The sequence below is a fragment of the Chelonia mydas genome, chromosome 7 (assembly GCF_015237465.2).
Source record: "Chelonia mydas isolate rCheMyd1 chromosome 7, rCheMyd1.pri.v2, whole genome shotgun sequence".
Classification (NCBI taxonomy): domain Eukaryota; kingdom Metazoa; phylum Chordata; order Testudines; family Cheloniidae; genus Chelonia; species Chelonia mydas.
The window spans coordinates 26,092,531-26,117,208 of record NC_057853.1 but is presented as its reverse complement, the minus strand read 5'-3'; the positions used below and the strand labels follow the sequence as shown (position 1 = coordinate 26,117,208).

The window sequence follows — 24,678 nt, the reverse complement described above, 5'->3', positions numbered from 1 at the left end:
ACATTGGAAAGTTGGCATCTGTAGCTCCAGCCCTGGATTCAGTGCCTATACAATAGGTTGACCACCCCTGCACTAAAGTGACAATCTCACTGTTAAAATAATTGTAAATCTTGGCCCTGGTAAATTTAACACAATTACACAGAGGATAGGGATATTAAAAGGACCTATTCACCATTGTCCACATAAATTATATGTAAGATGTGATTTTTCATATCCCTGTAATACCTAGTCACAATGGTTTCTGTTAAAAACGTGAGGACTGCTTCTGTACTATCTTACACCTTCTGTAATCATTTATGCTTGTGCAAAGCGGTGTAAAATGGTACCAAATCAGAACCATAGCACTTTACACTCACCTTGTAATTCCTTTGCTTAGATATAAATGATTATCCAAAGTTCAAGATACTGAAGAATCAGGATGACAGTGTTCATTGATTTTGAAATCAAAATATTCTACTATGAGCTAGAGTTTGATAACTCAATGAAGACAGATAAGTCAGTGCAAAAATGAGTCTATGATTCTTTGAAGTACACTGAGGTATACTGCCAGTCAACACATTCTTGATGCATTATGGTGCAAACTGAAATTTTAAAATGCCCCAGCAATCATTACTATCAGAGACTTGCACCAGAAGAAGTGTTAGTCTCTCATGTCAATGTGTACCATAGAGAGTCATTAATCTATGGATCTTTCAAACAATAAACCATAATCAAGCAATTTTGACTAATGTATGTGTATACATTAGCTGCTTTTCAAACCTTGATATTTCAGTTGGTTTATACATTTTAAAATGCTGAAAAGATACCAGCTCGCATTACAGATTAATGGCATCCAAAACTTTAAATCAAAAGCAAGTTTTCAATTATATACATGCAAAAAAAGCATCTGAAAGCCAACATATATCTTTACTTTTGCAGTGTTATTTACTAAAAATGGGTAACGACTGCATGCCACATACATTTTGATAATCTATGTATAAATCTTTTAACTTGGCTTTACCACAACACTGCTGGCCATTGAGATCAGTCTAATGCTGTTATGATGGCCCAATGATTCTGATCTAGTACCTACTGAAATTAATAGCAAAACTTCAACTGACTCCCGTGTTGCCTGGTTAGGCCCTTAACTTGTTATGCTTGATGAGCTTGTACTCATTATAACAAATATTATATATTTGTTATAATACTGAAGTGTATCTAAAAATTGATTTCACAACCATATTTCTCAGCTTCCAGATCTTTAAGGTCTATCTATCAACAGTAAAACTGTGGCAGCTGAATCTTAGATGAATGGAACTCTACTAAAGAAGGCATTAGAAAAGGGGTACCATGTTAGTCATGGCTAAAATAATATGTATGTGAATTTTGTAACACATCAGGTGACTGAAAATTATAAGCCCAAATGACTGTTGCTATGCACATTCGGTACTCCTGTACACAAGTGAGTGCAAATTGAATGTAAAAGACTCTCATTCTGATATGGTAGCATTCTGCACTCTGTAGTTCATTGGTATAAACAGCTACAAAAAAGCACAGAGCAAGAGTGAATCAGGCCTTATGCGTCTGATTCAAAAGTGAGCCAAGAAATCCCTTCATGAAGCTATAATACTGCAAACAAGGTATTTTTTCATTAACAACATTTTAGTATTTTTACAACATTCTTTATCTAAAATAAAATAATTCTAAAATATTAGCTGAGATAAAATCTCTTTTTAGATAAAAGCTTTCACAACACAGATAACAGAAGAACCTAAATGAGTTAAGCCATTCTGCCTTTCTTACTACAAGAGAGGACCCTACCTGACAAGGCTCATCACAGCTCCCTTTCATGTTGCATGCATGCTAAAAATTAACGTCTTAATGTGGGGTAAGTAAATGTGGTGATAACCTGCTCATCTCTTGAACTAGCTTTCTAAAGACTGATTTACAATCATATCTCCTTATTGTGTGTGGCTAGTGATGGTTCATTAAACATGTAACTACAAGTCCTGAGACATTGCAAACAATGATACTTACATATATTAATTCCCTCAAAGCTATTTCTATTTCCTTTGATGTGCACGTTTACTTGCTTTGTAATAAAAGGTCTTTAAATTATACCTTTTAAACTCAGGAAATCTTAAATATTTATAACAACTCTGAGAATGTTTTATCTGTTAGTCACTTATTAGAAACTTGAAAGGTCAAATATATCTTAGGGCCCAATCCCACAAGCCTTCCGAACATAGAACAACAGTTGATTTAAGTGAGAGTTCTGTGCATGAATGACATGCAGAACTGAGCCTGTAACTGGAAAATGGGAAGAGACTGGCTGTGAAGATTCATTTGCAACTTTGGTGAATAGAGCTTTGGGAGCTTCATATTATGGGGGTCTTTTTTATACTCAGAAAGTTGAATAAATCTTAAAAATTCCTTTAACTTTAGCTACTGGAGTCACAGATATATTTTCAAATCTGTCCATGACAAAAGTGGTCACAATTAATGAGTCAGCAAGTTATAAGGAGGGCCTTAAAATAAGTTCCATAATTTGCCTATTTGTGTATACTTAAGATGCACCCAAATATAATAAGTAGGGCGTATAGCTTGTGACCACTGACTTTATCATTCCCTTACTAACAATAATATGAATAAGATGTTTCACCATGTACTTATGTATTTTAAAGCTTTGTCACTAGATGAAGCAGAAATCCAAAGCTTCCTACAAGAAGCGGTCCTTGAAATTAGATTTGCAATGCAAAAATTTATAATCTCCTTCGTAATGAAAGCCTATGACATGCTATCTCACGTATATAACCAACATTAGAAGTATCAGATATGCAATTTTTGTTATCAAGTTACTGTAAATTACAGAATGGAATTTTTTTTGCCTCTTTCAGCTGCTTTGTAAACCTACTTTAGACTGTGATGGTGGCAGTTAATTTTTCTACTAAGCAATGTAAGATAAATGTAAACCTCTATATAAGTACTGTATATCCTAATGCACACACTCCTGGGAAGTGATGGGAAGAAGTTTCTACAGCTAAACATGATCTCAAGAAATTCTTCCATATGTGGAAAAGACTCTGCAAAGCTGACATATAAATATAGATATATATAAATATACACACAGGACAGTATGTATACATTTATATCACATTCATTAAACCTCAAAACATAAAATAAATTTATTTCTCTAAGCAAAGGATAGGTATACAGAATCCATCTTCAGGAGGTAACATAGACAGTAAAACCAAACCTCTGCACTCCAACTTATCCACCAGAAAAAGTGCAACTTTAATATAATTAAAAGGCATATGAAAATTTGTATTGACGTAATAATTATAAATATAAAGCTAGGGATAACAACAATAATAAATATTTCAAATTTACATAGGGTTTTACTTGATTAAAGAGCTTACTAGACATTAATTAACACTGTGATATGAATATAAATGCAGCATTAGAATAAACTAGGGATGAGCCTGAGCTACATAACTGAGATCCAGATCAGAACTTCCCCAAAGTTCAGGGCTCTTTGGACATAGGGTTTTCATCTGGGATATTACAAATATAAAAGATCTGCTGTGAAACTTCAGTGTGAAACCAAATCCAAACTTCCCCAAAGTCCAAAGGAAGTTGGATGAAGGGTTTGTTCAGTCCCCTTTTTGGAATAAAGTAGGTATTAATGGCTATGTAAATATTAAAGGCAGGAATAGTCCTCTGCACATTCTCTAATCTGCAGTATGAAGTCATCATTAAGGCCTTGAGTCAGGAAGGCACATAAGCACATGTTTAATTTTAGGCACATGACTAGTCTCATTTACTTTAGCTAGTTACTCAGTCAAGGCCTAAGTCTTGACTTTTGACTGTATAAAGAGAATGAGAAATACAGTGGCTGCCACTCAAAGGTCAGAATTAGCTAACAGCTGCCACACAGTAGTATGTGCTATACCAGTTTTCCTCCATGCCTGGAATAAAAAATAACCATGATGACTGTGTACTACATGATGCTGACCATGATAAAAGTTGTTTTTATTGTATTTATCTTAATAAGGGTGAAATATCTTTATTAAATCATAATATTTTTAAAATAAAATATTTGTAAAATAGACAGGATTGACTGTTTCATCTGAGGAATGTTCTGTTTTCCTGAGCTACTATGACCACATGATTTGGAAGTTATTCACACCATAAGCGCCCTAAAGTGCATGTGCCCAGCAACATGTGAAAGTAAGGGGAAATACTGTAAAACCTGAAATTACTTTTACCATCACTTTGCACTTCACTCGAGCATCTTCATCTTTGCATCTCAAAGTGCATTACAAGCATTAATTAATTAACACCAGCCCTGTGTGGTATTAATTAATTTATTATTACTATTATTATTATACAGAATCCATGCCAAAGTTGTATCAATGGTTTAGGAGTATTGTAGTTTAATGTTTTCCGAAAGTCAAACAATGAGTCAGTGTCTGGAACCCACTGACACTGGCTCTCAAGGCTGTGCACTAAACTGCTATACCACAGTAGCTCCTTCTTATATTAGAAACTGAGTTGGTGCTTTCCTTATCAGTCCAATTTCTATTGTTTTTGAGATATGTAAAAAATTTAGTTTTACATACTGATGGGCTTAGAAAGCAAGTTTTGGTTTTGATTGTGGCAAACTCTCGATCGTGTTTTTCTTTTCCAGTCACAAACCAAAACCAGACCTAGTTTAATTTGGGTTTTTGATTCACAGCCTATATTTTATACTTTTCAAATTACCATATTCACTTAATATATTAATAAGCTAAAGCTTCTGGCTATCCCCCTGTCCTTCCATAAATTTGTAATATTGAACCTGGTTTTTTACATGTCCATCCATATACTTAGAAGCAGGGTAAGAGTCAGGTAACAGAAAAGCAGTGTTGCTACCTCTCACCATATCTGGTGGTTTGTTTTCTTTTTAAAGCCCAGGGTCCTAGAATCCTGTGATTATGTGAGAATCTCAGATTTCCTTTTAAGAAGGTACATTTGTAATCCTCGTGGCTGCAGAGAAAAGTATGAAAACATCACTAATGTGTACCCTAAAGGCTCTAAAACCAGAAGGCAAAGAAAAAGCACCTAAAATATTACTTTTTAAAATCTCATGATTTCGTGTGGGTCAGAGTAATAATTTTTGAATGCTTGGTATTAGCAACACTAACAAAGATCAGATTTCTTAGGTTTTGTTCCCGGTTCTGGGAGCAGACTTTCAGTAGAGAGCGCATTATCACATTCCTTCTGAAAGGCAATATGGCAGAGTGGATGAACATTGGGTCTGTAATTATAGAAACCTGTGTTCTATTCCCAGTTTAGCCTGAAGTGAGCTGGTACCGGCCCCTCTATTACCTTATCTGTAAAATGGATGAATAACAGTTGCCTCCCTCTAAGGCAGGGATGTGATGCCTTAGTTAATAAAAAGGGTTGTGAAGCACAGAGAAATATTATCAGCAGTCAATGGAAGATCTGGGACTAGAACTCAGTCTGCTGGTCTGAAGCACTTTCCTCTAGACTACAGAGTGTTGGGAAGAGGAGAGTCTCTCAAGAAAAAGCTTCCTGGAGGTCTGTACAAGACTAAGGGGTCAGGAGTGTCCAAATCTGGGCGTTCAACTTTATCCCCCATGAGTTTTTTTGTTCCAGTGATCCAGATTACATTATTGCAATGCACTCTACATGGGGCTACCTTTGTTACAGCCACTTGGAAACTGAAGCTAGCTCCAAATGCTTATTAAGGAGAATTTCATTTTGGGAGCAGATTACATCAATGCTCCAGGATCTGCACTGACTGCCAATAAGTTCCTAGGTGGAATTTAAGTAAGTTGCCAACACTCAAGCACAAGCTGAAGGGAAAGAATCAAAGAATCTAACTACAAAGTTGCAGATTTAATTTGTTTTTAGAGTTTGTTAACAGCCAATTCTGGATGAAAGAACTGAAAATTACAAATACTGTACTGAGGTGTATTTATTTTACTTTTTTGAACTTAATACCAATAAATACTGAGAAAGATTTTTATACAAAAACCAGAGGTACAACAATCATGTATGTACATATTGTGTCTGACTCTCACATTGCCACACAGGGGAGTATGGGAGAGTAAGAATATCCCTATTGCCTATGCGGCTTTCTTAGGGCTTCTCTGGACATTGAGTCCAGACATATGAGGCTAAGCTGGGGCTGTGTACCTTTACTCCCTCCTCTCCCAAACAGGTGGGCAGAAAATGAGGGGAAGAGGGGCAGGGAGTAGGTAGAGACTTAGTTATTCTCCCATAACACATCAGTCAGTGGATTTGATCAGGCTGAAGAGGAGGAGTATGCTACACCCAGTAAAGGAGTAGTCTCCTCTGCCAGGAGTCACAATTCCTACCCTGGGTTACTTCTGGGGCAGCACACCCTCATGCTGCTCCTTACTCAGGGTGAGCTGTAAAGTCTCAATCTTGCCCTGACATAGCATCTGTAATGTAAATATAATATATAAATTACAGCTTGAGCAAACAGCATCATGTGAAAAATGGGAGTGTGTTTATTCGCCGCCTAGGTTGTGTGTATATGTTATCTACATACAGATTGATAACACACCCTCTTTCTTTATAGCAAGCATATGCACACACAGACATACATAAAGGGCAGAGATGGCCTTACTCTCCCAAATAGATGCTGAGGGGTAGAAAATCTCTTACTCTCTCATGCAAGCACACACACACACACACACACACACACACTTTTTCATATATGCCATACATAATATCAAAGTTTTCCAGAAAGATATGTCTCTCTATATAAATACACGTATAAAACTAGCAACATTCAAAATCATCAATATCAACTCAATACAACTTAGACAAACATATTTTTCAAAGTTAATGCTGTGTGTATTTCAAATATCTTTTTTCTGTCTAGAACTTATGCTTTATCTTTTGGAATTTCTGCTTAGTCTTCAAAATTGATAGACAACCTTGAAAGGGTAACTAGCAGTCCCTGTTAAGTGGCATATGTGTTACAGTGTGCACCATCTTTTTCTTCTTATAAAATTAAAAATACCCCCCTGACCATTTACACGTTTATTTTTCCAGTTTATTCTGTGGTTTCACACCATTACCAGCATGTTGGATCATGGTGACCAAAAACCACACATCCAGAATTTTGTATGCAATATACTGTTGTGAATGGGAAATAAAGGTTTGCATAATAAAACCACATGACAATCAAACTGCAATAACAAAGAGTACTGTATGGAATGGCAAACAATAACGGCGCACAGACAGAGAAAAATGATTCATAATTGAAAAATGTAAGCACAGGCTATGATTAGTTCTCTCACATTCATAGCTAGCATGCTGTTCTGTTGGAGATTCTTTTTACAATGATTAGCCTATGGATCTATTCATTTTCTCGATGCATAATTAACTAACTGCCATGGTTTAACTGCTGTACCATCAGTTTGCTATCTTGCTGGTTTGTTGATATATTCACCTTCCATTTTATTGTTACCTCCTGTTCTTCTGCTCCTGGACTGCATAATCTTCTCTCATTAGTGTCTTACAATTCTCATCACACCTCTTTTCTGAGTCACTGCTCCCCTTCCTCCTCATCTCACTCCTCTCCCTTACTTCCTGTCAACTCTATCTCACATCCCTTCTTCACTTCCCCTTTAGTGCTCCAAGTCCACCCACTCTACCCTCATCCCTCTGTCCTCTGCTCACACACAACTGCAAGTCCATATCTCACTTCTGCATCCTCCATCAATTCCCCTCCTTGTATCTGACATAATCTGCCCAGAAACCAGCTTCTCAAATCCCACAACCATCCCTGACACCATCTCCACTCCAGGGGCTGCCCCTTCAAACCTTATACCCATCCGCACCTTCATTACCTTCCTATGCTCCTTCTCTTGCTCACTCTGGAATACTTATTTCACCCAAAAAGAGATGACTGCTATGCACAACCTCTTCATCTCTCCTTCCTTCCATCTCTTCCTATCCACGGAAACAAAAATTTCCATTGCTATGCCATACCTCTGCTTTGGTAGCTGCTCTTTTTTGACTTCTCCTTCTCTTACCTTTCACTCCAAATCATCTCCAAATATCAGATAGTGGCATCGGGCTACTACTCTCCTGTTCCTGCTGTTTACAACTCCCCCCATTCTCACTCATTCTCCTCCTTTGACCCTCCTTCTCATCCACCTGCTTTGATTTTGACACCTGGCTTTCCCTCTTCTTCACCTAACATTCCTTCACTTTCACCTTGGGTGATTTCACCCTCCACATTGACGCTTCAGCCAATTATTTTTACTCTTACCATTACTTCCTCTTGATGTACTACTCGGATCAACTCTCCCATTCACCCAAATGGACACTTCCTCACCCTTCTCTTCACCAGACATGATTTATTTTTCTCACCTCTCACTCTCCAAGTTCTCTCTGACCAACTTTTGATTTCCTTCAACATCGCCCACCTGCCACCTACTTCTCCTCAGTCTTTCTCCAGCCTCCACTCCACCAGTGTAATGATTTTTTTTTACTGCTCATATGCCCTCTTCTCTGTTCCTCTTCTGTCTTCTGACTCAGCTGTAAACCCTCTTCAGTCTCTCATTCTCTTTGGGTTCATTCCTCTCACAAGCATGTTTTGCTCTATCCTCAAACACCTCAGCTCCACCTGGCTGTCCAATAAAGCCCAATTTCCCTTCATATCCAAACTCAGTCAATGTGTCATCTACCATCACTGACCCAAGTTTCATTTGGACCCCCCTCCACTCTGGCTTTCACTCTCTGAACTGAAACTTCTCACATTAAGGCTCCAAGTACTTTCTTCTCAGCCAAATCTTATGGCTTCTACTCCATCTTCATCCTCATGGACCTCTCTGCTTTCTTTTTACACAGTTGATCAATGTACTTCATGATATCTTATCCTCTTCCCAGGGCTTTCATTCTTCCAGTCTCTGCTAATTCTCCTACCTCTCTCTGGCTGTTTCTTCAGCATCTCTCATCTCCATGGGAGGACCATAGGATTCCATCCTTGCCTTCTCCTCTTCTTCTTTTACATCCTTTCTTTGTACAAACTCTTCTGCTCATATGGCTTCAATTGCCATCTTCATGCATGTCTCTCAAATCTACCTTTCTATATCTGACCAGAATCCCTCAGTCTAATACTGCACCTCAGCCTCTTTCCTCCTATATGTTTCACCATTGACTTAAGCTTATCTTGGGACAAACTGAACTCCTTACCTCTTCCCTTGCATTTTCTGTCACTGTTGACAATACTACCATCCACGCTGGCTGAACATTCTCAATTTTTTAACATTTGTATATTTCATGGTTGTTTTTACAAACCACACAATTTTTTCATACAATTATTTAATTTACCTGCCAAAATAAATGAACTACCAAATGTTATTGGAATAGATTTTGCATTCTCGTGCACCAGTGTAAATCAGGTGTAACACCATATTGTCAATAGAATTGTGAGATCAGAATCAGGCTCTCCTCCTCCTCCTGCTATAGACCCTGTGCCTTCCTCCTATGAATTTTCTTCTGTGCTCTCCTGTCGAGCTGGTTCCCAGACCCTTCCTCCAGTTGCTGATGGCTTCATCATGCTCTTCAACTCCTCCCCACTTCTTCCTAGTCTGAGCATACTATTGCTTTGACCCCTCCCTTTTCTTTTGAGCAGCACCTGCATCCTTCTCTCATCCCTGCCACCTTCTCCAAACCCTTCCCCCACACTCACCTACTACACTGGATTTCATTCTTGCTGCAAAAGTCTCTTATGACCATTTTCAAACTTGATATTTTAAATAGCCAAACCCAGCATTCAAGAAGTTTTCATCTGTAGCTGGCATATTTAACTTCCACTCTTTACTAAGCACATTCCACTGGAATTTGGAAGGGATTATTAATGGCTACCTGACTGCAGTGGAAATGCTGTTGAAAGATATATAGAGATCTATAGATATATTTTCTTATCTTGAAATGTAAGGTTGGTTCTTTAAATAGAATAATTTCAGGCTCAGTTTCTTTTAATTGTATTTCCTCTGTGGTGAGGACTCTAACATCCTTTCTTATGATAACAAAAATGATAATAGGCAAATATCATATCCATGTGCTCAAAAAACTTCTAACAAGTATGTCATTGCTTTGGTGTTCTGCAGAAGGGAATCAACGAAAGAGTTCAGGGTCTTACCAGACTCCCCAAACTGTAGGATTTAAATAACATTTTGGTAGGGACATGTTAATTCTTTAGCATCAGTGTATCTGCAGAAAAATCTTACAAAATCTACATCTCCAATTTTAAATATTTATTTTTAAAGACCACATTTTTTACTGAATATAAAAGTGTGTATGACTCCTTTACAATGCAGCTTCTGACCTGCAGTCATATTGTGCAACCTGCAAAATTGCAGCACTACCAGTGTTGGCTGTGCTCTTATCAAGTCTTACTGTGACTAAGCACAGCCCTGAGCAAAGGTTGGTGTCCTGTGTAAGTTGCCACCAACAGAGATGTAACTCTGGGAGGCACTGTGAGTCACAATTCCTCCCTCCCCTGCTTCCTTCTTTCTCCCTTGGAGGTAGAAAACCATTTACTGCTTGGTAAATGGTTTGGAAAACTAGTCCCTGAGTATGTCACGTAATCACTTAGCAGCACCTGGGTGGTGCAGGAGTAGTGAAATAACCATCCTATGTACAGACAAGAGGGCACTATCATATGTGAAGATACTGTATCAAAAATATCCTAATGAATTCAGCCTACTTCTAAGTATAGTCTCTTCAGAGGAAGACAGGGGGCCATCAAGTGTCTAAAATATAAATAGAACAAAGTATTGTATTATTCTTTTCCAACATACTGAATATTTCACAAACCATCTCATCTAAAAACTGACACCCAGAAGCACAATACTGTAAGAGATGCTGCTGAGTTTCGCTGTCTTGGTTTGCTGTGGTGGTCCTCTGCCTCTCATCAATCCCACCCCACTGAGGTAGTTTCTTCTAATTAGTGGTGAGGAAAGGAGAAAAGGGGGAGGAAGAAAACCAGAGGTAAAAGAAAATGAGAAGGAAAAGATTTTGCAGATAGCAAACAAGAAAAACAATTATTTCAAGAACACGATATAAAGGAAAAGAAATAAAAATCGTAATCCTTATAGTTTCACACAGTTAGGGTCAAATATAATTTGGTAATAATACTGTAATATAAACAAAAATTTAAACACAAATATTCTGACAACTGTTTAGCAGTTTTCAATACATTCAAAGCCTCAATCCTGCAAAGACTTTAGTATGTACATAACTTTATGCATATGCATAGTCCTATTAATTCCAATGGCACTACTCATATACATAAAGTGATACATGAGCTTAAGTCCTTGCAGGATCAAGGCATTTCAGAAAACAAAAAGGCCCTCAGTTTCTGTTTGAAAACACATCCATCTTAAACACAACAAAATCAAAGTTTATTGTCAAGGTATCCACTTTATGCAGATTGCTACAATCCAAGATTAAGGAGGCTGAACATTTGACATGTACCTATTATTTGCCTATTTACAGCAACATTAATTGCAGAACCAGCATAAAAAAAACTTCCTAAAGAGAAATTTTTGGGGTGACAATAAAATTACGTCATATTATGTATTAAAATTATAGGCAAGGTGATGTACATTGCCCTAGACATTGTGCTAATACAAAATTAAAATGGAATCACATTTGAGTAATTTTGATTTACTTTATTTTTTCACATTTTGTAAAAATATTAACATTTTAATATCATTATTATAAACAAAACTTGCATATTTTTATTTAAAAAACAAGTTCTGATATTTGTAAAAATGATTCGTGATTTAGGTGATGGCTCAATTTTGGGCTGTCCAAACTGACACACTAATGGGTCCCAATTGTCAGAGGATAGTTACTCTGAAACAAAGGTCTCTTGAAGATGTTTCAAGCTCAGCACGCAAAGACTGAGGCCCCCCCGAATCACTAGTCATTTTTGAAAATTCACTCTAAAATATATCCCAAAACATTTACATTTTGTTTACTAAAGACAACCAAAACTGAGTTAATGCAATATTTGCCAATGAATAGTTTCAATTCAAAGATATTTTCATAGCCAGCTTAGGAACAACTGAACACAAGCTCATAATGAAAATGCTGACCAAGTCTTTGAATAACAGTTATTCCAAAAAGCAAGTACCTAATAGTGAAGTTGCAGTAACTACGCAGCTCTTCAGTAACTTTCTATTTAAACAGTTGAATGGTAACTCTGCTTAAAAGCTTAAGGAAGAGAGGGAAGGAAAATATTATAAGACAGACAAAAAGCCAAACAGAAAGAGAAAGGAAAACGTTTAGATTCCCCGAGTGATGGAAATAAATACCAAAGCTATTAGTTTCAGTTCAAAAAGTGTATCACTTATATTGTTTATTATTTCTTTGGAATATTTATTTTATCTTGAAATTTCAGAATGGTAAAAGGGTAAGTGTGAAGGTAAGAAAGGAGGTGACTGACCTGATCTGGAGAGGGTCGGTGATTTGAGTGCTGGGTCCTCCCAGGAGACCGGTGGTGGTGGTGGTGATGGTGGTGGTGGAAGTGGTGATGGTCATCATCATAGTTGTCTGCCATCAGTTTCATTCTGTTCTGTGTCTGATCAGGGAAAGGGACACAATTCCATTGATTGCCTGTTCTGTTCATTCTCTCTGAAGCACCTGGCAATGGCCATTTCAGAAGACAGGATACTGGGCTAGATGGACCATTGGTCTAACCCAGTATTGCCACTCTTATGTTGTTAAGTGCTGGAACATATCGGTCAACTACAGTCTTGGCAGAATGTACAGTATGGCACCCACAGTTCTCCTTTCATTTCAAAATCTAAAAATGTTATCATAAGTCAAATTCTAAGCCCTCGAGCCCATAATTAGCTCTGTGTAGGTGCAAGGGTCTGCCAGCAGAAGCCAAAGGCAGGACTGGGGCCTAATTAAGGAAAGAAAGAAAACACAGTGGGACAGACTTTGTTTCTGTAGATACCGTTCCAACCCCACTAAAGTCACTGAGCCAAATACGGTGTCAATTAATGCCCCATGCAATCACACTGATTTCTACACAAATGGGATCACAGAGTACAGAATTTGGCCCAGTAAATTCACTGGGTTTTAGAAGTGTAACAGAGCAAAATCTAGCCCAATACTTTTATGTTACTATTTTAAAACATGAGTTCCTGGATATTTCTTTTTCAATGTGTAAAGTCTTACTGAATAATTGCAAGATCAGATTAAAAGGAATACAAATTTTCATGCATACTAGCGATTACATTAGCATTCACAGTAACAATAATGAGCAGTTATGGTGAACGCCGTATCTTCACCTATTTTCAGGGTTTAATTGCAAAGTTTTTTCTTTTACTAGGATCAGGCTGTTAAAACAATTAGGCATAAGAATCCGAAGACTGTGTAATACACATACAGGTACACCAGGTTAATCAGTGAGAATAAGTTTTAACCAGATTCAGATTATGAAAACAATTTAAAAGATTTGTCATTTCAGTTATTGACTTCTAGAGGTAATAAAATATAGATGCCACCAGGTAATAATAAATAAGACACTGCCTATAATTGCTATTACATTTATTTCATATCATGTGACACTCAGAGCTCAGCAATCCAGACCTTGGTGGGTCACACTAAAATATCTGTATTATGTAATTTCCCAATCATGCAAACACTTACAACTGGACAGAGTACTTACTACTGTCAGTAGTCATTATTCAAAATAATTTCAGCCATGCTTGATACATTGTAATCATGAGATTACCTACCTGCACCTGACAAACCCATGAACAAAATTCAGTTGTTTTCAAATTCCTTACCCAGAGTTTGTTGGAGCAATTAGATGAGGGTGCAGTTAATATAATTTAGATGTCAGAATGATATAATAGGAATCTGCACCCATGTAGTTTTAGTATTAAATAATCCAATACAAACTTGAGTTGAACTACTGTTTGGGAACATTTTATTCTTAAATATGAAAATGAATGCTTGCCATTAAATTCACCAAATTTTGCAATTTTTTTCAAGTAGAAAAGCAAGAGGTTTCTACAATAAACAACCCAACAAATAAATACCATATATTCTAGTGCTACAACCAAATTTTATATATAACTATTTTGCTGTAGAAAGGCACAGTATGGGGTAGGTTGTGAATTATAGGGATAATTGAAAATAGAGATGTCGTATTTGCACTTACTATACAAACATATACTACAGCAGAGCTCCCCAACAGGATTGTGTCCATTGGGTTGTGATGAGGGGGAGAGAGACAGATGCCCCCTGTAGACGAGCTCTGTTACCTCAAGTGAAATACCACAAAACACCCACAGAAAGTGCAGGAGCAGCCAGAGGTAAGATACATAAAACCTCTTGGCAAACACTTGGCAAATATTTAGTCACTATCAATATTTTTATAGTATCTCGGGGGCAATAAAATGTTCAAAAAAGGATCACCTCAGTGTTTCAAATAATTAATTCCTCCAAAGGCCAGGTGGCAGAGTAATTGGAACAATGCCCCATCCTTGTAATCAAATACACTGCCACATGCTAAGTCACTGACAAACCCATATTTTCCATTTTGTTTCAAAAGAGATGATCTCCCATTTCCTTTTAAAACAATGGAAGGATGAACAGCAAATATGACTGAATACCAGAGCTGGTTGGGAAACAAAGTTTCAATTTTGTGGGAAACTGTGATTTCTAAATGGGTTTTCTACTGAATAGAACAAATGTCAAATGTAGAAATTCCCCACAAAAGAATTTGTGTGTGCAAAATTTTGTTTTGGGACAAACAAAACATTTTGTTTCAATTTTGACTTTTTAAATGTTACTATTTTATTTTGTATTAATGTTTATTTTATATTTTAAATAAATTTTATAAATATAAAATTGTACAACAACATAAAAACATAAAATAAAAATAATAAAAACCCTATAAAATAAAAATTTCAAAATGAAATGTTGAAATCAACATGTTTTCACAGAATGTTTTGACTTCAACAAATAGGTATTTTTAGACCAAAACATTCCACTGGAAAATGTCTGACCAGCTCTGCTGAAAATCAGCATGAGTAATGCAGAGGGAGCAGGTGAGATGGAGGAAGAGCGAGGAGGCCTGTAGTTTAGGAGAAAATATGAAGTAACGGAGGCTGGCAAAAGGGAGCAACAGTTGAATATGCACCGTTGACTTCACAAGAGCAGCCACTTGAGGCTACAAGGAACAGAGCACTTATGAAGGTGGAAAATTTGGAAGCTACTACCAGCAAACTTATCTCAAAGAAAAATATATGGAGTGGCACAGAGGTACCCCAAATTTTGACAGGTTTCATGGTGAAGATTCTGTGAATCTGTCAAAGATGGGTGTACAATTAATCCCCTTGCCTTTTATGCACTAAAATAAATACCTACAAACTGCAATTGAACAACATACTAATTAAAAACATATCCTTGATATATGTTGTATCTTTAAGTTAATTACTGTAATAAATGAACCTACATCCAGACTCTTGTTTCAAGGGTAAGAGGTATAGGAAAGGAAACCTCTAAATAGGACAATGGTCTAAGATCTGTAGAGGGTCTTCATTTACAACTGCTCTTGCATTTGGATTAGACTTCCTGCTAAACAATGGAAATGGGTTCCAGTCTTTTATCTTTGGGCCTTCTCTGTACCTGAAGCAATGGCAGCATGACTTGCACAGGTGCCATACTGATATTAAATGGTGCTCCACGCCTGATACTCATCCAAACCCCCTCATAAGATGTGTGAAAGCTGCAGAGAGGATGTTATAGCCTGTTATTCTAAACTGAACTGTTAAAATTGGAACCACTGGAACTATTGGTTAAGTCTAGCTGACTATTATGGAATTTTTGAATTATTATTCCATTATCTTTAAAATGGCAGACACTGAATTAGCATGATTTCAAAATGTTTATAAAGATAAATGATATGCATCTTAAGAAATCAGCACCATACCAGCCAGCTACCTATAGTTTAGCAGAAAGATTAGTTTAAACAATCAAACAAGCTTTGGGTTCTTTGCAAAGAAGATAATCAGTTCATGAACACCACAGACAACATGCTAATTTCTTTTTAACTCACTGAAAAACAGCAAATGCCACTAAATGGAATCTTTGGCACATCTAATGTTTGGGCAATAGTAGCATACCTACTTCATCTTACACTGGTCACCTGAAGAAGAGCTCTGTGTAAGCTCAAAAGTTTGTCTCTCTCACCAACAGACATTACTCCAATCAATTATGTTACCTCAACCATCTTGTTTCTCTAATATCCTGGGGCTGCAACAACACTGTATACCTTGGAAAAAAAGACATTTAATAACTGAGTTACAACTTACTACTATGATGTATATTTGGAATAGGAAATAATGTTGCTAACTCCAGTAACGCAGTGTGGAAACTACGGGTAAAAGGTGGTTGTTTTTTTAATGTCAGTCAACAAGGATAACAATGTAGGCACAAGACAACAGGCACAGGTAGAGAAATGAGAGTCAAGAGTCAACAGCTGATATTTTTAACCGAGACAAGCAGTTCCAGATTATACCTGTGCTACAGGTGTTAAATGGTTCCTGCTAAAAAGCATACCCAGTGGACATGTAAAACAAATTCACATAGCAGAGACATATTGAGCAGGCTTTATCAGATGATGAAGCTGAAAGTTCAGCAGTGCTAAGACAGGTGGGTGAGATGCATGTGTGACAGAACTTTTCCATCCTAGAACTATCTCCATCATTGGTGTCAGAAAAAAATTTCATACCTCCTTATTCCATATTGGCACCTGATTCTTTTTAGACCTCTATTTTGCCTGTCAACATTCCAGTTCCAGTGCACCACAATACATTCAACAAGAGTTGACACATCCCAATCATTTCAACATAATTATAAATGGAAATTACCATGGTTGGGGGCAAAATAATCCTGGGCTAAGAAAGGATTTGCAGTAGTGTACCCTCATTTTCTGCTTAACAACAGTGTAATAGAACATTCCTAATACGTGGAAGGAAAAGATGATATGTATTTTCATTAAATGCCCAGAATCATTTAATAACATGGAATGGCTGCAGGCATCTTAAATCTGTGTCTTTACTAGAAACAGAATATAGAGTTTGTGCTGACCTGGAGCTGTGTGCTCGTTTGTTTACATTATAAACTTAATAAGAGGAGGATAAGAGACCCTGCATTAGTATCTTTCTCATCAGCATAGCACTGAATGTTTTCTGTACAATTAGGGCCATTCTGCTTCCTCCATACTGGATAAGGGGAGAGAAGCATATGACTGTGTGTACTTATGAAGGAGTTTCTTCTAATTTTACCAGAGGATCAACTCTATCTGAATTATAGGTAGATTGTTTGCATGTATATTCAAGAAAGAAGGCCTTTTTCACGCGGGTGAAAAAGATGGAGAACTAATGGACAAATAATAACCCAGTTACTGTAAACACTGTAATATTTTTCCCCTTTGGGGAAGCTCCTAAGACTTTATTAGTTTATTTTCCTATCAATGAACAGCCTTAAATTTCCTACCTTTCAACTGTATCCCATAAAAGAATGCAAAAGCTAAACAAGATGATATATGCAATCCTAAAAGTGTCTCCTGTAATGAGGTGCTGGGGATTAGAAGTGTCCTGGGATAAGAACTGTAAATGAATGATGTAATCTTTCTAATTCGGTGCTGAAATATAAATAAACCACTTCTAATGTTTCTTTTTTGTGAATTCTGGATTGCAGTAAAAATATGCACAAAGCAACTGTGAATGCTATAGGAAGCTTCCTTTAATTTGTCTATACTGGGAGCAACGTAGTAAGAAGTGCAAAACAGAGATGAAAAAAAATCACATTTTGATCAGACACCCTAAACCTTTTCAAAAATCTTGCTTTTAACTGGCCTCTTAAAAATGGCACCAAATTCTGGTAAAATATGTTTTGGTTGGTTAGCCCTCTGCAGGAATAAGTTAATATGAACATTTTAAGATTAAATTTTTGTTTCACTTGATCTACCATTAAAAAATACAGTACTTCTGTACTAAACTCTATTTTCCTTAGGATATTTCTTATAATTTAAGAATGAGATCTTTTGTAATCTTTAAAACATTTTATAAATAGAAGTCCTTTTTGGAAAAAAGTAAACACAGTGAGGAAATATAATAGAGGGATATAACAATCTTTTCCAGCCCTTTCTAAAAAGCACAGTACTCTGTACATTACTGCTGAATGTTTCACTTGCAAACTCTTTTAATATTTGGTAAGCTTTGAAATGTCAGGTATATTTTTATTCTCAGAAGAAATTAATCAATCACACTGCAGATACCTCAGGGCGTCATACCTACATTTGCAAAAAATACCATGGGATTTTTATTGACCACATGTGTTTACAGCCTAGGTTTAGCTGAAAGACACCACCTCCAACAGTAGTGTCCCAAGACAACATGCTGGAACATTGGTTAAATACTGACTCAGAGGGAAGAGTGCCACCTACTGACTTGGCAGTAGCATCACTTCCTGCAGCATCTTGAATTTACTTGAAGATTTCCCAACCAAGCGCTTGCTAAAAGTTTTCTATTTAGCCTGTGACGCTATAGTACATCAGAACCTACAGTTTTAGTTTAAAATATTGGAATCTCTTAATCTTAGAACATGTATAGTTCAGTACAATCTATGTGGGTGTTTAAAATGTGTCAACTTCAAGTCGATATGCTATGCATCCGATGAAGTGAGCTGTAGCTCACGAAAGCTCATGCTCAAATAAACTGGTTAGTCTCTAAGGTGCCACAAGTACTCCTTTTCTTTTAACTTCAAGTCTGTGCCACTTTTGGCTTTATAACTATTATTTAATAGCTCTTAAAGGACAGTTTTTGAATATGTGGTATTTAAATTTTCCTCTCAAAACTGTTTTAAATAGAGCAGAATAGGGTCTTAAAACACAATTACAACTGCCAATTATTCCATTAGCCAAAAGCTAGTATGTTTTGGGTCTAATATATCTTTATATATTTACTCTATATATTTTGTCAATGATGCCACAGTACCAAATATTGTCCTATCTTCATTTTATAGTGTTCCTAACTCCCACTTTATTCTGTAATTCCACAGATAAAAAACTAGTCCAATACATGCAGTCTTTAAGTCAAGACTGGATATCTTTTTAGAAGATATACAATAGCTCAAACAGAAGTTATGGGTTTAATGCAGAAATTACTGGGTGAGGTTCTTTGGCCTGTGCTATTCCATTGTTCAGACTAGATGAGGATAATGGTCCCTTCTGACCATTAAATCTATGACAACTCCAAGAGAGTGTTTTCTCAAATGCAAAATCCTGGATATCTAGGTATCATTTTAGTAATATATGTTATTTACTTCAAATTCTAAAACAAAAAGGGATCGACCTAAGTTTCTAAATGCCCAGCTTCGCTTAAAGTTATATTTGATATTATGGAAACAAATAAAGGAACACAATAAGCCTTGCTTCTTAGACATATTCAATGATAATAAAATAACAAATAAGCCAATACACCATTCCACCTAGGGCCTTATCCCATCCCACCCCTTATAATCTCACCGTCTCCAGAAGACTATGAAAATAGATGAGCCTTACAATTTGCCCTGAAGATCAATATATTTGCATTGTTTTCAAACAAGAGTGAGGGAATAAATTCCAAAGGTTGAGAGGCGAGAATGCAGACTGTCCTTTTGGACCCTCCCTCTCTTTTATACTGAAGTGGCTCCAGTTTCAACATCTCCACTTACCACCCCCGTGGCAGTATGGCACAGGGAAGGAGAGAATCTTTCAAGTAGCCAGATCCCATGCCAGTTAAGGCTTTACAGATGAAAAACACCACCATATATCCTATCTGGAAACCCAATGGAAACTCGTGTCTTTGGCTCCTAGTAAGACTCTCACAAAGTGGGCAGCAGCATCCGATGCTAGTTTCAGCCTCTCAGTAGACTTACTCCCCAGAACAACAGAATCTTTAAGCATGTGCTTAAATCCATTTGCTTTCTGCAAAGCCCTTAAGCATATTCCTAAGGGTTTTGCGAACTTGGGACTTAATTTAGCGATTTTGATATATGTTGAAACATGTACAGTGTCAAACCCCTTTTTAATAAAAAGTAAATTAAAATAATGCTTCATTACTAGAAATATTAATCACAATTGAATACAGAATGTTGGCTACATGGAATACCTCAGGCCTATAGATTCAAAACAGTTTTCGCAGTGAAAGGTGGCAAACTGACACCTTTTCATGCTATCTGGGATCCTGTGAACTCAGTTATAAATTAAAGTTTGGAAGTAATAAAAAAGCAGATACATAAAACTGGCACCTTACTACTTAGCAGATCTTCTCCTTATATCTATTCAGAGTAATGAACTTTTTACTAATTTTTATTCATGCTAGCAATGCAGAACTAATTTAGTTACTGGTTTGAGGGAATAAGGTGGATTCCATTCTGGCTCACACATCACCAACGTAATTTTAACTACGCTCCATTTGTACAGTATTCATTCCTGGTGATAAAGCACTAGCCAGGAAGACCTGAGCTTGATTTTAAGATACCAAGTTGAATTTGCAGGACTGGCAGTTTGAATGAGATATCCTTTTATGTATAAAATGAGCATATTTGATACAAAATAGCTGAAACACAATGAACATGAAATTCTACAATCTAATATTTCCCCCAGTCACTTTTCAGAGTACATTGTTAATACATGAGGCTGGGATTCAAAAGATAAGATTTTTCTTCCTGATTCTACCATTGGTTCTGTGTGGGACAGTGACATATATCTTAATTTTTCTGTACCTTATTTTAGCTATCTGTAAAATGGCAGTTATAATACTTCATATTTGTAAAGCACATAGGGGCTTTGGCTGAAAGGTGCTATAGAAGTGTAAAATATAATAATTATTGTTACATTTTCATTGCATAGTGTATTGTGGATCCTATACTATCATAATAAATCATTTACTTATTTTAATTCTATTTTCTTATGTTAAAAGTGTTACCTACTGATATTACTCACACGAGATTTATCCAATTGAATATTTTCTTATTTCTTGTTATGATATTGTTTAGAGTATTTATATTTATAATGAAAATAGATGAAAAGCCTGAACATACAAAATGCAATATATTAATTAAATGTATCTCCTATAAAGATAACTAATTTTAGCCTGAACAATATAAACTTGCCAAAACTGTTTACTCTTAAGGAGTTAATAATTTATTGAGTAAATACAGAGGGGGGCATCCCTTCTGTGATATGGTTAAGTAATCAATGAATGAAAGAGAAATTAAAAGTAGCTAACACTAAGATACATAAGTGTAATAATCTTTAAGGCTTGAAGCAATTATCTTTGATCATTCAACATTGCTATTCGTTGAGTTTCCAAAGTCACACATTGTGGGGGTAACTGAAATTTCACCCATTTACTAGAGAATTTATGACTAGCCTCTGAAGGAAAACTGACAGACATTTCATGTCCTCCTAAGATTCAGTGGCATTTAAGAAAGGATCTACTGAAATGAAATGAAAGTCTTTGATTGACTGGTAATAGACTCAATAGCTTAACAACAATATGTAGCTGTAAAACTGTAATATTAAAACTGTCTTTAAAAAATATTTTAGCAAAGTAGCAATAGGGAACTATGCTTTGATCAGTCATCTGGATCAAGTTAACAATAAAACTCTCACAAATGTGGTTTAAATGAAGAAAAAAATAGCAAGATTTGTTGCTAAGGGATATATAGAGATAATATCATTCAATAGCTATTACTTACCTTTGGATTTTCTCCCCCATCTCTCCTCACCAAATGGAATTTGAAATATTTTCAGAATATTCCCCTATTGTAGCTTATTTCTTTTATGTAAAGTGGTGAGGAGGCAGATATAAAGACTACTGCTATGCTGCAGGCAATGCGGGCTGATCATTAAAACATGCAGTTGGAAATCTGGACACATGCATTCTAGTTCCGATTTTGTAATGGACTTGTTTGACTTTGGGCAAGTTGCAAAATCTTTGCTCTGTGGATGCTAATACAGATAGGGATCCTAATATTTACTCACTTTCATAAAGTACTTTGAGAAGTTTACATGACAAGTGCTATAAAAGTGCAAAGTATTATTGTTAATGATTTATTATTAGTAGAGATTAATTTGGTCTTTTTAAAGATATTAATTTTGGAAAACAAGTGACATCCCTTTTAGCTTTGATATCCCCTATATAAGAATTGAAATAAGAAACTATACAGAACATAGCTCAAATAAAGAACCAAAATATTTCCAGAATGTGTATAGATCAGTGGGACCAGTTCAGACCTAGTGTATGTAAATGCAACACCAATTGCTTTTTCAGTAGCACTTGGTTGGATAACCATTAAAAAGTTTTCCTAAACAAGTCATCTAAATCCAACACTTGTGATCTCCAAATAAAATCAAGTATTTTGTCTTAGAACAGCATTTTTACACATACATTGTAAACTGGTATCAACTGCAGACAAGTGAAGAATCTCAAATGCTTCTTGTTTGTGCAAGACACAGAAAGCATTAACTGCCTATTGGAAGACGCTGCTGTAACTGATTTGTAGCCTGACTAAGTTACATTTAATTAAATACTGGACAATACACACTTTACTTAGCTTTAAACACTTGTAAAGTCCACTAAATCAATTTATCTTACTTGTCAACTGACAACCTTTTCAAGGATTGTAACAGTATGCATGAAATGAAGAAGCCTATGTAAACAGTATGTATTTTTATAAGCTAAGGAATCCAGACTGTGCTCCAACATGTAGACTGAATATAAATATCCATTAGAGGGGGGTATTCCTGAAATAAAGTATGAAAATACTTTGTGAAATAGTTATGACTTTTTAAATGAACATTAAGGTGACTTCTAAGGATTAGTGAAGTGGCAATAGCAGGCATTTAAGATGGTGTCTGCAGAGCATGAGCTTCCAAAAATTTGGCAAAAGAGAAGTCCAAGTTTCTACTTAGTTGTTTCACTTTGTTGCTCGTTCACCATTTAGTCTTGTGAGTTTCTGGAATCAAAATTGTAACTACAAACTCCAGTTTGACAGGCCCTGCACACATGTTCAACCTAGCTGCCATTTATCTTCAGATCCTGAACCATTTAATTTTGAGTATATTATCACTGATTAGTTTCAGAGTAACAGCCGTGTTAGTCTGTATTCGCAAAAAGAAAAGGAGTACTTGTGGCACCTTAGAGACTAACCAATTTATTTCAGCATAAGCTTTCGTGAGCTACATTGAGCTTATGCTCAAATAAATTGGTTAGTCTCTAAGGTGCCACAAGTACTCCTTTTCTTATCACTGATTAGAGAGCTAAATCTCTCCAGATAAGTGCTCTGTCACTGAGACAATCAAATACTAGGTTTAATTTACCAGCTAGATATGACACTTAACCAGAGTCCCTTCTGCATGAGTTAAGCTGAGTCTGGTGGCTTTGGTAATTTTTTTGTTTAGCCTCTCAATTGTAGTTATGGATTCTTTGAGTGTGGATTCATTGTTGTGAATGCACCCTGGCTAAAGCAACACAGATATCCTTGAAAAGCTATGAAAATTCTTTTGAGACAGCTTTCAATTCTAAACAGTTGATTTTTTTCCTGTTTATGATAACACACTCTCTGGATCAACAGATGACTCAGAATAAAACCTTAATCTCTAAAATGCCATCAGGAGTACCTGTTCTGAAAATAACTGCCAGAGGGAATTCCTTGAACTGAACGTGGCAATTCCTCCCTCGTCAGGAGAAAGGATTGCTTAATGGTGTGGACTATGAATATTATGATATCCATGGAATCAAGCACTGAATTCCACTATGAAAATTTTTAACAGGAGCCAAAAATGAATATTAGCCCCAAAACACCAGGATTGAGATTTGCAAAGCTAGCTGACTAGGAGATTAGGAAATAAAAGAAGCTGATGAAAATGAATGAGTGATAAGTCCAAATCTTCTAGTTAGCTTTAAAAATCTTAACGTAGATCTACGAACGGCATCATGAGATTCAAAGGTCGAAGACCTGACATTTTGGGGAGATAAGCTACATAGAACCTTTATTGACACAGTAAATATCTTTACAATCCCCTCATACTTTTATCTACATATTACAGAAGTGCTAGTAATTAAAGTTGAGTTCCATTTTGTAATTAAATCAGGGATCCAACCTCTGTATCTCCTCCCCAAACTTACAGCACCTACTCTTTGAGTACAAAATGAATTTTCTGAGAATTTACAAGAAAATCTAGTAATAGTTTATAAATTAAACAATTTTTAAAAGGGTCCTTTACAAAATGTAGCATCTGTCAGTCTTTTCTTTCTCCCGAATGACACAGACCCTTCAAAATCTCCATATAATTAACATTCATTCCAAATTTATGTATTAGCTTAATTACAACTAATATCTTTCAATATAGCCAGCTTATTAATGTGTATTGTTAATTATTGTTCTATCTAATTGTTATGCTTATACAGGCTACAGACATCAGGTCATCTCACATAACTCTTAAGTGATGCCATTGTAATAGAGGTAAGTCAACCAATCACCATCCTTCATCTGTAGCTAATTTACATGCAACAATTCTATAGGGTTGTAATGAGATGGACTGGTCACATGTCAAGACTT

General features: G+C 36.2%; 1 protein-coding gene across 19 annotated transcripts in view; it reads right to left on the bottom strand.

Annotated features, from left to right (window-relative positions):
* ERC2 (ELKS/RAB6-interacting/CAST family member 2) overlaps positions 1 to 24,678 on the bottom strand; it is an 823,531-nt gene that overhangs the window by 181,354 nt on the left and 617,499 nt on the right. For all 19 annotated transcript variants that reach the window (XM_043551551.1, XM_043551549.1, XM_043551542.1 and 16 more), the window contains one exon: positions 12,488 to 12,622. In XM_043551551.1, the coding sequence (XP_043407486.1) occupies positions 12,488 to 12,622 (135 nt within the window). The remainder of the gene's footprint in view (positions 1 to 12,487; positions 12,623 to 24,678) is intronic.